This window comes from Dama dama, chromosome 5 (assembly GCF_033118175.1).
Source record: "Dama dama isolate Ldn47 chromosome 5, ASM3311817v1, whole genome shotgun sequence".
In the NCBI taxonomy this organism is placed as follows: Eukaryota; Metazoa; Chordata; class Mammalia; order Artiodactyla; family Cervidae; genus Dama; species Dama dama.
The window spans coordinates 100,240,046-100,256,599 of NC_083685.1; the positions used below are offsets into that span (position 1 = coordinate 100,240,046).

At 48.0% G+C, this 16,554-nt stretch overlaps 1 protein-coding gene across 1 annotated transcript in view; it reads left to right on the forward strand.

Annotated features, from left to right (window-relative positions):
* The window catches only part of DNAH9 (dynein axonemal heavy chain 9), a 290,174-nt gene that overhangs the window by 32,419 nt on the left and 241,201 nt on the right, over window positions 1-16,554 (forward strand). The window contains exons 7-13 of the mRNA XM_061141084.1: window positions 636-803; window positions 2,889-3,005; window positions 5,868-6,018; window positions 7,390-7,504; window positions 11,750-11,818; window positions 14,010-14,136; window positions 15,967-16,222. Coding sequence (XP_060997067.1) covers window positions 636-803; window positions 2,889-3,005; window positions 5,868-6,018; window positions 7,390-7,504; window positions 11,750-11,818; window positions 14,010-14,136; window positions 15,967-16,222 — 1,003 coding nt within the window. The remainder of the gene's footprint in view (window positions 1-635; window positions 804-2,888; window positions 3,006-5,867; window positions 6,019-7,389; window positions 7,505-11,749; window positions 11,819-14,009; window positions 14,137-15,966; window positions 16,223-16,554) is intronic.

Here is a 16,554-nt window from a genome sequence, read left to right on the forward strand (position 1 = left end):
TTACCGGGTGCCGTCCTGAGCCTGCACTGACCTGATTCACTCTCACTGTTGTTGTCCCAATACAAAGATGTTGCGTCACCACCCACCAACACCCAGCCGGCCGCAGGGTCTACGGTCCCAGGTATGCCCAGCAAGGGCACCCCTCACATGTCTTTTCTTGGCAGAAGTCGTTGCTGAGAATGTTGGCGCCACCTCTGAGCTTGTCCTCAGAACTACTCAGAGGATCCACTTTCCTGTCAGCACCTACCAAGACAGCCACCATTCTGGAACCACACAACACGGTCCATTTAAAATTGGTTTCCTAAATGGGAATAAAGCCACCAGCCATGTAATTCGTGTTATTATTGTATTTTATTATTTATGAGAGAACACAGGAAGAGGTTGAAGCATAAATTTGGTTTTGGTGTGCGAGTAAATTTTATTTATTGGAATTTTCTCTTTGTTATCACGTGTCACCAAGAATTATTTATATCAGCCCAATCTAATAATAAGGTTACAAGACTAATCAAGCTTCACATTTTCCTAAGCAACCACCACCCCCATATAATTTTCAGCCCTTCCTATACCAATTTGCGCATCATCCACTGTTGTTATCATCCTCATTATCCTAATTCCATTGCAAATTGTCTTCACAGGATCTTCTGAAGACAACTTTGGATTTCCACAAACTGGGAAAGCTTGAGTTCAGTGGTATCAGAGGGAGTGCCCTGAGCCAGCAGGCCCAGCAGATGTACACCGAGTTTCAAGAGATGTACAGGGTCTTCTCAGAGTCTTCCTACAACTGCTTGGATCTCCAAAGCGTGGTAGGGCTTGGAAGGGCTACCTTGCAAGATTTGTCTCTTTTTCTCAGATGCCTGCAGCCTCTAGCCTGGGTATTTACTTGGATTTCCCCTGTGCATTTTCTTTGGCTCTGTGGTCCCCGTGGTTTTATCGGCAGAGACCACTCTTAATTATCCTGTCTGTCAGGAGAGAAGTCAGGGGAGGGTGATTTCCAACTGCTGACTTCTTCGGACTGAAGATACCCAGGGTTTCAGAGATGCTGAGATGGAGATGGGGTGATGGTGGAGGCTGCAGCCACTTTAAGCTTGGAGCAGCACCTGCTGTGTGAAGGCCAGGCACACCCAGGCAGAATTTCATTAGTGGCCTGCAGAGGGGTAAGTGACGCAGTAGCCCAGTTTTCTGATCAGACTCTAGTTCCCAAGAGAGACCTCAGGATGAGGCAAGGGCCAACATTGCATTTTCCAGGATGAGGACCCAGGAGTCCACATCCCACCTGTAGCGCAGGAGAGCTGAGACCAGTGAGTCCAAGACTGCAGGAACCAAAAGAAGCAAAAGGGTCAGTACAGAAACAGGGAGTGGAGTTCCCCGAGAAGGGAATGCTAAAGAACTGGAGAAGGAATTTTAGAGTATTTGAGGGAAAAGGAAAAAGCAGTTGAGCAAGAATCTGTTCTGAGCACCTTCCAATGTCTGCGTTCATGCTCAGTCATCAGTTGTGTCTGACTGCAGTCCCATGGACTGTAGCCCACCAGGTTCCTCTGTCCTTGGAATTCTCCAGGCAAGAATACTGGAGTGGGTTGCCGTTTTCTCCTCCGGTGGACCTTCCTGACCAAGGATGGAACCCACATCTCCTGCATTGACAGGTGGATTCTTTACCACTGAGCCACCTGGGAGCCCCCTTCCATTGTCCAGGGGGATCTTAGCCAGCCAAACCCAGGAAATGGAGCTTTCTAAAAGTTCTGTTAGTTTAAAGTAGAAAAAAAGTTGGCATATAAATCAGGATCTATACTGTATGTTTTCTACCATGTGATAAAACAATACAAAACAAAATCCTGTACATAGAGAAGTGTGCTCCAATGTTAATTGGGTTTGAGAAGTAGCAAAATGCTACTATGTTTTCCTACTTTTCTTTATCTTTTCATAAAAGTATGCATAGCTACTGTAAAGCAATAATAAGACATAATAATTTCACAAATTAGAGATGTTTCTCTGAAAATCAATGTTCTCTGAAAGTCGCTACATTCGAAGAAAGAGCATGCTCTGTGTTGCTGAATAAAATACAGTTAATTGGGACAGGCTTATACTGAAAAAAAAAATTCATTGTTGATCTGAAATTTAAATTTAATGGGTGTCCTGTAATTTTATTTGCTAAATTTGGCAACCGTGGGGGCAATGGCTAGCTGCTGTCTTAAGCAATTAAGTGTATTTAGAAGAAATAGTGTATAGTTGTTAAATTAGCTTACTTTTCTCCTAATAGCCATAGCCGTTTGTTTACACTGAAGAGAACAGGATTTTCACTTGAGGGAGGAAGGGAAGTCAGGGGTAGTGATGAAGTAGCCCCATTGCTGGGGCTGTTGCTGCCAAGGTGGCTTTCAGGGTGGCCTGAGCTGGTGCCGCAGGTGAGAGAGAAGGGGCTGCAGGAGCTGGAAGTGGGGACACAGGAGAGGGACAGGGTACCAGCCTCACCTCTGACTCTTTACCATTTTGCCTCGAGTAACTCAGACAGTAAAGAATCCACCTGCAATGCAGGAGATGTGGGTTCGATTGATCCCTGGGTCGGAAAGATCCCCTGGAGAAGGGAATGGCTAACCCACTCTGGTATTCTTTCCTGGAGAATTCCATGAACAGAGGAGCCTGGAAGACTACAGTCCACGGGGGTCACAGAGGGTCGGACACAACTGAGTGATTAGCATATGCTAATACTAGAGAGTCTAGGAGAAAAATGCTGCAATAATAGGGCAACTGTCTATGTGGATAAACACTGGGGCACACCATAGTGAACTGTAGAAAATCAAAATATATCCTTGGTGTGACAGATTAATAGGAAAAAGCATTCTGGGATTGTCCTTCAGAAAATCATGTTTTCTTATGTCCATTTGCTGTCTCTTCAGGAATTTGAAAATGACATCTCTGACTTTAATCAGAGAGTAGAAGATCTTGACAGGAGGCTGGGGACTGTCTTTATTCAGGCCTTCGATGATGCCCCTGGCTTGGAGCATGCCTTTAAGGTTTGTACTGGAGGGGGAGCTACCCGCACTTTCCCAGCAGTGCTTCACTCTCCCTGCCCTCTCAGATGGGGATAAGCTTACACTTCCAACTGTTTTGTTCCTGCAGAGAGGAATTGTTGCTGTTGGTCTAGTAGAAGCAGTACTGTGGGTGTCCCAGGGCGAGGGAGCCTGGAGCCTGCAAAACTGGGCTTCTCAAGTTGATGGCTCAGGCTTTTCTGCAAACTTGATGATATAAAAATACCTTGTAATTGAATTTCTTCTGGATTGCTGTCTTTGGGCCTTACCTGTAACCTGGGTGCCTATTAAAAGTGAAGAAGCCTGCTGTGGTCACCAGGGCTGTTTTAACAGGTGCCATCAGGTCAGTTCAGGCTGGAGCAAACCACTGAAACATGAGTAACTAGAATAAGAAGATGTGGACCCTTGCCCTGTGTTGCCCAGATCAGATGGTGCAGGAATGTGCAGGAGGAAGTTCAGGATGATGAGTAGATAAATGACTACAGAAACGAGCAATCTAGTCCTGAGACCTGAAGGCTTACGGAAACAGAGCAGGTCTTCCATTAACTGTGAAGAAACTTACTCTGTAAAGCCTGAAGGATTAGAACCAGGACTAATCAGGTTATGGGGAGGTAGATTTTGGCTCAAAAGAAGAAACTGATCTCTGCTAACGCTATTTAAAGATGGAATAAACTTCCTAGAGAGGTAGTTAAGTTTTCAAGCGCTAAACATGTCCACAGACTGGATAACTGATGGGACAATCACAGAAGAGGCTTAACCCCAGGATGGTGAGTCTATGATGTTCTAGAACGCTGGGAACATATATATTTAATTCACTCAAGAATATACATATGTATTCCATACCTGCTACTCCATAACTCACATAGGAATCATTTTAGAATTTCTCCAACTATTTAATTTCAAGAGAAGGGCTTATATAAAACAATGATAGTAATATTTGCCATTATGTCATAATCATTACTACCATGGACTTCCCAGGTAGTGCTAGTGGTAAATAACCTGCCTGCCAATGCAGGAGATGTAAGAGACATGGGTTCAATCCCTGGGTCAGGAAGATACCATGGAGGAGGGCATGGCAACCCATTCCCATATTCTTGCCTGGAGAATCCCATGGATAGCGGAGCCTGGCGGGCTATGGTCCATAGGGTCGTAGAGAGTTGCACACGACTGAAGTGACTTAGCACTAATTGGGCTAATTGGGATGCTATCACTCAGGTAACTGGTGACACTGGAACCCCATTTCTACCTTGAGGATGTCCAGCACCATCTCTTTGGTAAATCCTTGTGCACCATGAATTTCAAGATATCTTCAAGGATCTCACATACACTCTCAAGTTGCTCTGTCTTTGACATCGTCTTTGTCTACAATGTCTTTGTCTACAGTCTCCCTTAAAAATGTCCTCTGCCCAGAAAGGTGCTTTCGGGATCTTATTATTGCTGTCCTGATGATCCCCACCATGACAGCATTTCTGTCTATGCCAAAGGTATGTTTCTCTGGGTTCCCAAAACTCTAATCCTTGCCCTTCGTGATGGAGCATGATTCTGGGCAGAAACAGAGAAAAGCCTTTCCAACTTTGCATACCCTTTACTACCAGGTCCTGAAGCAGCATTGCTCACACCCTGAGTCTCAAAGGACTCTCACAGAAGCAGGCCCTTTTTCTTTGGGCTCTGACTCCTCTTCTCAACAAGCTCCCCACCCAGCCTATGGACCTTGTAGGAGACCCACAGCCATTCAGTCCCTTCTGCCTGCTTGGTTTTTCTCTTTGGAGTCATCTCACCAACAAGAAACCAAAGCCCTTCCTTCCTCCTTTAGCTCAAACAAAAGCTCCTGTGTTCATAATTTCATGCAAACAAGTGCCTTTTCAGGTTGAGGAGTAGGGACAGAGAGATCCCCTGAGTCCAGATACCCCGTTACTACTGTAAGACCATCCGACCACTAGTTGTGCCTCAGAGGGTGTGGCCCGAAGCAGTATGTCTGGGTCAGAGAACCCACGCTAGAGGGTGCAGGCTGGCTGCAGTGGTCCCTCAGCCCACCCCTCTGTACCTCCCAACAGGATGTCTGAGCCAGAAATCAGTGGAGACCTGCTTGCTTATGCCTCCATGGAGGGAGATCTCCTTTCTGCTATCTCCTGGGATCTGGGTGATTTGGGGTTGGAAAACAGAGTGGTCCTAGAAGTCATGTATTGTTGTATCCTAAACACAACTGAAGTCATCCACTTTGCCCTGACCTTGTCTCAGGGCAGCATCACAATCAGATAAACAGTCTAGCAACCAGGAGATGACGAGAAGCATTTCAGCATTTTGATCCCGCTGTTCTGTCCAAGGGGGCGGGGCAGTCATGATGCACATAAAGCATCTTCAAAGTGTCCTCGAAACCACTGCCTTCTGGGAGCAACTGCTCTCTGAAACTCTTTTCCTGCCCCCACTCTCAAATTTTAGCCCTCCCGATTCTCCCCAACAGCCAGCCCACTTCGCTTCTTGTTTCTTCTCCATCATCACCCTCCATCTCTGCATCAGGTCTTTATGATGTGTATCAGCTTACTCTTTCTGACATCTTTCATTTTCTTTTTATGTTACCCTCTACCCAGCTTCTCACAACATGAGAGGAAGGTCCAGTAGGTCATTCAGCATGCAGGGATCCCTCCTTCAGAAACAAAGTTGAGATGGACAGGCTATGAGTATCTGCCAACTCTTTTTTTTTTTTCTGTCAATTCTTAATTGTCCATCCATGATCCTCTTACCTTGGTGGACAGATGTATGAAGGAAAAAACCGGGCTAGAGGATTAATGTAACAATGCAAAGTTTGGGTCTGTGACATTTCCCCATCTTCCTCTGCCTCTTTTGCAGCTGCTGGACATAGCAGGAAACCTCTTGGAGAGACCAGTGGTAGCACGGGATGCCTCTGAAAGATACCTGGGGCTCATCCGCATGTTCAGCAAGGATCTGGACGCCGTGAGGATGATCCACAGTCAGCATGTCCAGGAGGAGGCAGAGCATGGTAAGCTTGCTGCCAGGAGACTTGGATGGGGGCGTCTGTTAGCAGAAAGGGTGCAGGTCCTCTGGTTACACATCTGCTGTGGCTCTAGGACATTTTCCAAAAGCACAATCTTCTTGCATGAAGTTCCAGATCATCTCGAGCGATTGTCGAGTTCACCGAACTGTGCATTTCCCCGTGTCTGGGGCAGGATTGGCAGACTGACCCAGACCGGTGAAGTCCTGACCACTGCCTCTGGTTAGTGGAAACCTCCGCGTAATGTATGAGCTGAACCTCGATCCATGTCTGCACACTGATTCATCTTCAACATACCTCAGTTCCACAGCAGATTTGCACATGCCTGAGAAAAGGCTCTCATCCCTTTCAGTGCCTTATCAACCATGCTTTTGGAGGGAGGAACCATCAGGAGTCTGACAATGGGCAGTTACACACGGAGGTGTGGCATCTCTGCTGTTATTGCAATTCTTAGATTCCCTGACTTGTCTGTTTGAAAGTCAACCACTTCAGTTCAGCTTTGCAAACATTTCTGGAGGCCATGCTGTTTGCAAGGTCCATTTGTGCGCACTGCATGCAGGGGCTGGCCAGGGTAAGGGAGAAAATAATTAATCCTAAAAGGTGGTTCTTCAAGGAACACAATTGGCATAAATGTTATAAAGAACTGTAGCAAGGGACTTCCCTGGCAATGCAGTGGTTAAGACTGTGTCCTTCCACCGCGCGGGGGACATGAGTTCAATCCCAGGTGTGGGAACTAAGATCCCACATGCCAAGCGGCACAGCCAAAAAAAAAGAGAGAAAACAAAGCAAAACAACAAGAAACAAAGATAATGTAGCAAAACAGGATGAATTGGGCTGGGAGGTGGGAGGAGAGTTTATGGAGATGGTGGCCTGGTGCTGGACTCTGAAGGTGGGGAGATGGACAGCCAGAGAGAAGAGGCCGTGGCCTTGGAAGCAAAGGCACGACAGGATGTGGAAGGTGACTAGTCGGACCTGCCCACAGCCAAACGAGGGGTATGCAGGGAGATCAGGTCAGCCATTGAGTTTGGGACCAGGTTGTGAAGTTCTCTGAGCACCCTATTAGGGAATCCTGAGTTCATTATTCAGGCAATGGGAAATTTTCAAAAGTTTTAAGTGCTGGAGTAACAGGACCCCTCTATCTATAAACAGGTTTCACAGTAAGGTCATTAAGGATGGAGTTCCCTGAGGAAGTCATCCAGAAATTCTGTTGGCCTCAGCTTTACGTGGGGCTCTCCCCATGACGTCTGGGACCATCCCTATGATGAATGGGACCACCCCCATGATACAGGAGTTTGTTGGTGGGCAGAGCGGGGCTCAGGGCCAGAGCCTCGCTTCAGTCTGCTTGTGCCCTGTCCCCAGGATTCTCCGCCGTGCACAAGAACATGCCTGCTGTGGCCGGGGGCCTCCGCTGGGCACGGGAGCTGAGGCAGCGCATCCAGGGTCCCTTCGACAACTTTAGACGCATGACACACCCGTGAGTACCCCGTTCCTGAAACGCAGGTTCATTTCACACTTCCGCTGTCTCTCTGGATTTCAAGCATCATAGCAACTTAACACACTTCCTTGAGGCACAAAGATCATCTTCTTTTCTTTCCATTTCCAACAATCAGCCAGTGCCTTAGTCCATTCAGGAATACCATAGAGTGGGGCAGGGGGGGTGGGTTTATAAATATCAGCAATCTCGCTCTCTCAGTTCTGGAGGCTGGGGAGTCCATGGTCCGGGTGTGGGCAGATTCGGTGTCTGTTCAGGGGGACCTGCTTCCTGACTCACAGATGACCGTCTTCCCACTGTGTCCTCAGACTTGGCAGGAGGGACTCGAGAGCTGTGTGAGTTCTCCTCATGTGGGCACTCATCCCATTTGTGAGGGATCTGCCCTGTGACCTAATCTCCTCCCAAAGGCCTCCCTTTAGGCTTCGACATTTGAACTTGGGGAGGACACAAACATTCAGTTCATAGCAATCAGGCAGCTGCTGGCCAAGGGCTTCCCTGGTGGGTCAGTGATAAAGAATCCACCTGCAACACAGGAGATGTGGGTTCAATCCTGGGTCAGGAGGATTGCATGGAGAAGGAAATGGCAACCCACTCCAGTATTCTTGATTGGGAAATCGCATGGATAGAGAAGCCTGGCAGGCTATAGTTCATGGGGTCACAAAGAGTCAGACAGGACTTAGCGACTAAATAACAATAAACAAACCAGGCTAGTGTCTGAAGGGAGCCTCCACCACACCATCTAATGCCAAGAGGAGAAACAATGCAATGGAGAGATCTCCCAACTGTTGGAAAGAAGCTGAAAGCCTGGAGGTTCCCTGTAGATTCTACTTCATTTCATGGTGAGGAGTCAAAACCACTTTTAGTAGCCAGTTCATAAATATATAACAGAGTATACACACAAATATGAGTTCGTGATTAAAACAAATGGGAATTTTGTCTCACAAGCATGAGACACCCAGCTTTAGAACCAGCAAGTATTCGTCTTTTTTTCAAACTCAGTACTAGTCAAGCCATCGTGCCTGTGGGTCACATCTGCCCACTGGGAGATCTGTCTACTGCATCCACTCTGTATGCGCGAGCTCTTCGTTTTGCAGGCAGGGACACTGAGGCAGATAGAAGTGAGGTGACCTGCCTGGAGTCCAGAAAGAACAAAGACGGAAATGGAACAGGCATCTGAGTCCCAGGGGTCCTTGCCCAGAAGTCTCCCCGGGGGCTCCTCCAGCCACAGGGAGCTTGGTCCAGAGTCCAGCTGAGCCCCCATCTTCTCCAGTATGCCTCCACAAGGTGGGAGGGAGAAGATATGAGAACAGCCAGGGAGGGTGGCAGGGCTTTGTCTGGGAATGTGTCCTGTGGGAGCCGTCCTGGTCTAGTTCCCTGGGGCAGACTCCGAGGCGTGCGTGCAGGAGTTAACAGGGATGCTTTAGGGACCAGTGCCTGGGGCAGGGTGTCAAGGGGGGCGCGAGGAGGGGCGGGAACCAGGCAGAGGAGAAGCCGAGCTGCAGCACGGCTGCATGCAGGCCTCAGCCTGTCCTGTGGGGAGGTCTGACCCTTTATGGTTGCCTGGGCTCTGTCCTACATCAGCTGGTCATTGGAAGTGGCTGTGGGGTGTGTGTGTGGGGGGTGTGGCCCTGGGAGAGGAGGCAGTTCTGTCTGGTTGGCTGAGACTGTTCCCAAAGAGGGAGGTGTCACCAGCACCCCAAATTCCTGGTGAAGGGAGATTAGGGGTGGCGGGTGGTCCCAACGAGGGCATCTGAGTGGTACCCCACGGCATCCTCCACTTCTCCCATGAAAGTCTCCGTTGGTTTTCATCATGAACTCACATTTGTGTATATACTCTATCATATATTTATGAACTGGTTTGTCAACTCTTCACCATGAAGTAAAGCAGAATCTACAGGGAGTTTGATGCACTTATTCCTGCGGCTTCTCCAGCCTGCTCGGGGAGTCACAGGGGCTGAGGTGTGAGAAGCCACTCTCACCTCTAAACTTGTTCCTTTTTTTCTTTTTTTTTAGATTGGTTGCTTTACACTGCTGTGTCAGATTCTTCTGTATAGCACAGTGAATCAGCTATGGGTATCCATATATCCCCTCTTTTTTGGATTTCTTTCCCATTTCCCATACAAAGCACCGAGTAAGGCTCCCTGTGCTACACAGTAGGTTCTTAGGAGTTATCTATTTTATACACAGGATCAGTAGCGTGTATATGTCAATCCCAACTTCCCAATTCATCTCACCACCAGCCCCGGCCCCTTGGCATCCATATGTTTGTTCTCTATATCTGTGTCTCTATTTCTGCTTTGCAAATAAGATGATCTTTTCTATTTTTCTAGATTGTGCATATTTGCATTAATATTCAATATTTTGCTCTTTCTGACTTCATTCACTTTATCTGACAGTCTGTAGGTCCATCCACCTCTCTGCAAATGACTCCATTTCATCCCTTTTTATGGCTGAGTAATATTCTATGTACTACATCATCTTCATCTATTCCTCTGTTGATGGACATTTAAGTTGCTTCCATGTCCTGGCTATTGTAAATACTGCTGCAGTAGACAATGGGGTGAATATATCTTTTTTTGAATTATGGTTTTTTCTGGGTATATGCCCAGTAGTGGGATTTCGGGGTCATATGTAGCTTCATTCTTCCTCAGGTAGAAACTTAGATCTGGGGTCAGGAGACTTGTGGAAACCCCAGGGCTCATAGGGGAGGGCTGGTCTGAACCCACCCACCTGGTCTGAACCCACCCCCTGGTCCTCGCTGCCCTGCAGACGCCTCTGCTCCTTCACCAGGAAAGGGAATCGAGTGACTGGGAAAAAAGCCAGGAAATCCAGTGCTTTCTCTGCAGGCGTGAGGGCTTTCATCGAAGCTCGGGGGAGCTTGTGAAGAAATCCTGTGTTGGCTTAAAGAGCAAATGTGTTTTAAAGAATCTTTGCAATAAGCTGCCTCGTTTTGCCAGCAGAAAAAACAAGATCCTCCAACACAGTTCATGTGAAGGTTTCTGAAAATTACAGACACTTCAGCTTTCCCAGGAGCTGGACTCTCTTTTTGTGTTGTAAAGAGGCGTCAGAACCGGGGAGCAGGTGTGGGTAATAGCACCTCTGTGGTCCTCAGTGGACCTGGATAAGCCTCTGAGCGTGTGTCTGCCCACATGAGCATACGAGTATATGCACGTGTGTGTCTGTGTGCGTGTATGTGTGTGGTATGTGCTCTAGTTTGGGGATGCAAGAGGTCCTCATATAAACATGGCAGGGCTTCCCTGGTGGCCAGTGGTAAAGAATCTGCCTGCCAATGCAGGAGACACGGGTTCAGTACCTTTTCCAGGAAGATCCCACGTGCCTCAGAGCAGCTAAATAGCTGCTAATAGCAGCTGCACCACACCGATTGAGCCTGTACTCTAGAGCCTGCGAGCCACAGCTCCTGAAGCCCATGTGCCCTAGAGTCTGTGCTCCGCAACAAGAGAAGCCACTGCAAGGAGAAGCCTGTGTGCCGCAACTAGAGAAAGCCCATGCAAAACAACGAAGATCCAGTGCAACCTAAAATAAATAAATAAGTTAATAAAACAAAGAACTCACAAATCACCTCCGCTCACCAGCACCCCCCCCCCCCCAAAAAAAAACCCATGGTAATGGGTAATGAGCAGAATTTCCCATTACATGTCCTAGATGGATTTCAGAGAACGGAAAATATATAAGTATATATTCAGTTATGTGTATAACAATGTTTAACTATGTGGGGATGTGTATATACATAGTTGTTTTATAAATGAATTGTTATATACAAATACACATACATGTACATAATGCTATATAGTTTTTGTTATAATGTATAATGTTATATACAGTTTTGTCTTAAATTCAGGAAACTTCAGCACCTAGAATTTTCTTTCGTGTCTCAATCTCCCGTTAAGTTTTTGAAGGACTTCATTTACCCGGGGCACGACTGACTGGCCAGGGCAGAGGGGCTGGTGGAGCCCTGGAGGAGAGGGGCCGTCCTGTCACCTGACCGCTGCCTGCCTTTGGGGAAGCACACGTGCCCTCTAGCGGCCAATGGATGATGTTCAGGAGGAAAAGCGGCAGGCTCATTCATTCAGGGGCCTTTGCCTTTGGAAACTGGGCCGGGAGGCTATTCAGTCTCTACTTTACAGGCTGGCTGCAGCTGGTCACTCAGATCATTATTTCAACTTCTAACTCGATGTCATTTTTTCTCTCTCTCTTTTGTACGGGTAGTTGCATGGAATCTGCCGAAGCAAAGCGCATGATACAAAAATACGAAGACACTCTCTCCTTGCTGGAAAAGTAAGCCGCTTCTGCGGTTGGATCTTTTTGTAAACTGAAACCCTCTCCCAACACCTGTTTCCCCCTCCCCGCCCCCTCCCGCTCTACCGTGTCCAATGCAGTCCCGAGTGTGTCCATGTTCCCCAGCGGCAGCGAAGCGTCCCTCCATGTTTTATGTTATAATCACGGTACCTGTGAATACAGTGCTTCTGGGTCGCAAACATCAGGTCTCCAGGGGATGCGGCTCTAGTCTCGACACAGGTGCTTTTCCAGTGTAGTTTTGAGGGGAGTGAGTTTTCTAACTTAGCAGAACTAGAGGTGGGGCGCTCCTCATGTCTCCCGGAGATCAGGGTCCCAGGAAGTCAGTCGCTGCTCCTAAGCAGAAGTTGACAGTTGGCACTGCATGAAGAAACAGTAGGTTAGAAAAAAATACTGCCTGAGTCCTTTTATGGAGAAAGCACAAGAATGAAGCTTTTACACGGGCTCACAATTGTCTGGTCTTTTGACGGGACAGGGTCCAGACACAGCCCACATCTTGCTTCTTCTCTCTGATACTTGCTTGTCTCCTGATTCAGGAGAGGAGGGCTGTAGATGTGACAATTGTGATTATAGTTCTGGTCACACTTAGCATTGTGGAGACACATTAGCTGGGTCATCCCCACCTGCCAGGTCACCCACGTTCTGTCCCTTCGACTTCCCAAATTCTAGCTTCCAATGTGCCCCCTCCTCTGTGTCCCCACCCCCCATGTCTTCACCAGAGACCAGAGCGTCTTGGGCCTGAGCTGCTGCAGCAGCTTCTAGGAGCCTCCCTGCTCTGGACCTCTGTCCTTCAGTGCCCTCATCATCATCGGATCCCCTGTCCCCACACCCCGTGTCCCCACACACCCCCATCTGGGAAGCCTCTCACTGCCTCCGTCACCTCCTTAATGTGAAATGAGAAGTGCTCCCGGGGACGTCCCTGGTGGTCCAGTGGTGGGACTCCACACTCCCGATGCAGGGAGCCCCAGTTCCATCTCTAGTCAGGGAACTAGATCCCACATGCCAAAACCAAGAGTTCATATGCCTCAACCAAAGATCCTGCATGCCACAACTAGGACTTGGTGCAGCCCAATAAATTTTTAGAAAGAAGGCAGAAGTGCTCCCTGATGTAGCCTTCGCCTCCCGGTCCAGTCCTGGGCCTCACCCCCTCCTCCCTCTGACCTACCGTCTACTCACTGACCCCAGCACACGGTATATTGCCTGCTGCTCTTCACTCCACCTTAGTCCACCCTGCTGCTCTCGCTGTGAACACTCACTGCCCCATCACTGCCCAACCGCCATGCGTCCTCTGAGACTCAGCCGACCATCACTTCAGCCCTCCTCTGTGAGGCCCTCCCTGGCATCCTCTTTATCACCCCTACCCACTCACCTTCCTCTGCCACTCGAAGGCTAATGCCCTGTACTCTCCCTGGGGTTGTACTCGCTGTGTCCTCCGTTGACCTAGGGTTGTAGCACTAGCTACGTTCGTCTTGGGGTATTTATTTATTCATCGTTTCATCTCCCAAGCCCAGTATATCAATGTGTAATAACTGAAGAGTGTATGTCCATGAGCTATGTGAAGATTAGTAGGAGAGCAAACCTTACTCGATAACTTCTTCCAACATTTACTGAGACTAATTGCCCCTTTCCTTATCCCCCCAAAGATCACGTGGAACCTCTCTTTCCATTTTCCTATGATTCAAGTTATGCCACCTTTAGAAATGAGGGGTTACCTGTAGAAGCTGTCATGCCTGGCAGAGTTGATGACTCTGACTTCATAATGTACTCAGATATTTTACTAATTAGCATCTTCAATTCATGAGACATACGTATTAAAGATAGGTATAGAGAGGTTGGCGTCCCTGTTGGTTCAGTGGTAAAGAATCCTCCTGCCAATGCAGGAAATGCAGGAGATGCAGGTTTGATACCTGGGCCAGGAAGATCCCCTGGAGAAGGGCATGGCAACCCACTCCATTATTCTTGCCTGGAGAATTCCATGGACAAAGGACCCTGGTGGGCTACAGTCCATGGGATCACAAAAGAGTAGGACATGACTTAGTGACTAAACAACAATGATAGAGATGTTGTTTTATATATACATCTATCTATGTAAATATATCTTCAGTTAACCATTGCCAGATGTTGGGAAGCTGGGAGGGTGCTTATGAGGTGCCCTTTGTCCCTGATCTCACAGGTATGAAACAAGACTTTATGGGGACTGGTGTCAAACAGTAGCAGAGAAGTCACAGTACAACCTCTCACGGCCACTTCTGAGACGTGACCCGGAGACAAAGCAGATCACTGTCAACTTTAGTCCACAGGTAAGTCTGATGGAAGGAACTTCCTTTTGGTCTCTAAAGAGTTGCATTTTTGACTCTGCTGATTTCAAAGGCAAACAGGCTTTTTATAAGAATATGCAAAAGGTGCTCAAAAGAATTTGCACCCTGGATTTCATTTTTTGGGGGGGTGAATCCTAGGGCATAGTGTTTTCTTAAGTTGTCCACTCTTCGTGTTTTCCTCCAGGCTTGCCCAGTGAATTTGCTCTGATGTCACACAACAGAAAGTACTGCAAAATACCACTGATCTTTTGGTATCAGAGTCAACTGGGCCCACCTTATCTTTTATTTTGTGGTTGTACATTTGAAACGGCCCTCTTTACTTATTATATAAATAGTCCCTGCTTTTTTTCATTTTTTGTTTTCATTTTTTACATTTAAAATTTTAATACCTATTTTGAGCTTATTTCAGTATAAACTAGGAGGCTGAGGTCATTTCCCAACTAAAGGATGAGCCTTTGACTCAGCGTTGTCAGGGCAGCAATGAGAGCTGTCCCAGCACCACTCACTGGAAGGAGAACTGGGAGCCCAGAAGTCTTGATATGGAGGTGGGGCTGGTGATGGGGGGATTCTGGCTTGTTCCATGTTCTGTCATTTGTCCTTATATGCATCAATCCTCAGTCAACTCAGAGATAACACGATAAATTAGCAAGGGATGAAGAATGGGATGTCTGTAAACCCAGCCAGAGGCCTCTCTGTCTTTTGTGCGGGACCACATCCGCTTGACTTTTCCCTTCTGCACTTCCCACTAAACTCGATGCCTCCCCTCAAAAGTTCAGAGAGTCCTGCGTGACTTCTATTTCCTGACGCCTTTCCTGACCCTCTAGTATTAAGGCTTTAGAATAAGGCTTCCCTGGTGGCTCAGATGGTCAAGAATCCACCTGCAATGTGGGAGACCTAAGTTCGATCTCTGGGTCAGGAAGATCCCCTGGAGTAGGAAATGGCAAACTGACTCCAGTGTTCTTGCCTGGAGAATTCCATGGACAGAAGAGCCTGGTGGGCTACAGTCCATGGGGTCGCAAAAGAGCCAGACATGACTGAGCAACTTTCGCTTTCACTTTAGTATATTAAAGCACACAGCATGCCAGGAAAGAGTTATAGAAATGAAGGGATATTTCCAATAATTATATTTAACAACTAAAGTTGTACAATGGGCACCTCCTCTCAACTCTGCCAGTGTCTGTGACCACGTGTCTGACCTTGTGGGGAGGGGGCAGATGGTCCTCATGTATGTGGGTGATCCTAATCCTTCCCCTGACCACCCCTTCCCACCCCCCAACCCCCAAGCCCCACCACAGAGCATGTCCCTGTGGTCCCGCAACCAGGGACCAACTGTTCTCATCATGGAAAGTGATACTTTGCGATCCATGGGACTATAGCCCACCAGGCTCCTCTGTCCATGGGATTCTCCAGACAAGAATACTGGAATGGGTTGCGGTGCCCTTCTCCAGGAGATCTTCCTGACTCAGGGATCGAACCCGGTTCTCCTGCATTGCAGGAGCCACCGTGGAAGCCCCTGTTTTCATCATCCACATGCCCAGAAGCATCAAGCTAGAGCCCTCCCCGGCTATCACTGGCACCTTCTTTCGCAGGTTTTCCTCTTCTTACCCTTTGTGATTTAGTGCTTCCTGATCATCTTCCTTTTGCCTGATACTCAATTTTCCCTCTCAGAGAAGATGTAAGGAACCAGTAGAAGCAGAAGTCAAAAAAAGACCCAGAAGGCCCTCAAGCCCCTGGGGTTTCCCGGTCCTGACCTATATTACTGCTATTCAGTGTCCCTGGACGGCAGGCCCTCATGTCGACTCTTTCCTCCAGCTGGTTTCCGTGCTGAGAGAAATGAGTTATCTTCAACCCCAGCAAATGACGCACATCCCCGAGACGGCAGCAGCCATGTTCTCCTCCAGGGAGTTCTACCGGCAGCTCGTGGCTCATTTGGAGTTGACGGCAACGTGGTACAACAAGGTTATGAAAACTCTGCTCGAGGTGGAATTTCCATTAGTTCAGGAAGAGCTGCAAGATATCGATCTCTGCCTGAGAGCTGCAGAGGAGACTCTAAGCTGGAAGACAGAAGGTAACAGGGCTCCCCCGGGAGTCTGGGGAAAAGGCTGAGAGTCAAGATTCTAATACCATTGGTAGAACCTCACTTTACTCCCGGGTTAACCTGATTCAGGTTTGAAGCACGACTACGTGCTCTCGGATATGCATCCAAAGCAGAGAGGACATGGAGGAATGGCGTCCCTCTTCTGCCTCCTCTGTGTGGCTGGGAGGTTTGGACGTGTTTGCTACCACAGTCTCGGGGGTTTGCATGAACTCACCCATAGTCTCCAGCGTATACCAGACTCTCCACGGAGGAGGAATCACACTATATTAGGTGGCACAGGGATAATCAGCCTGCCAGTGCAG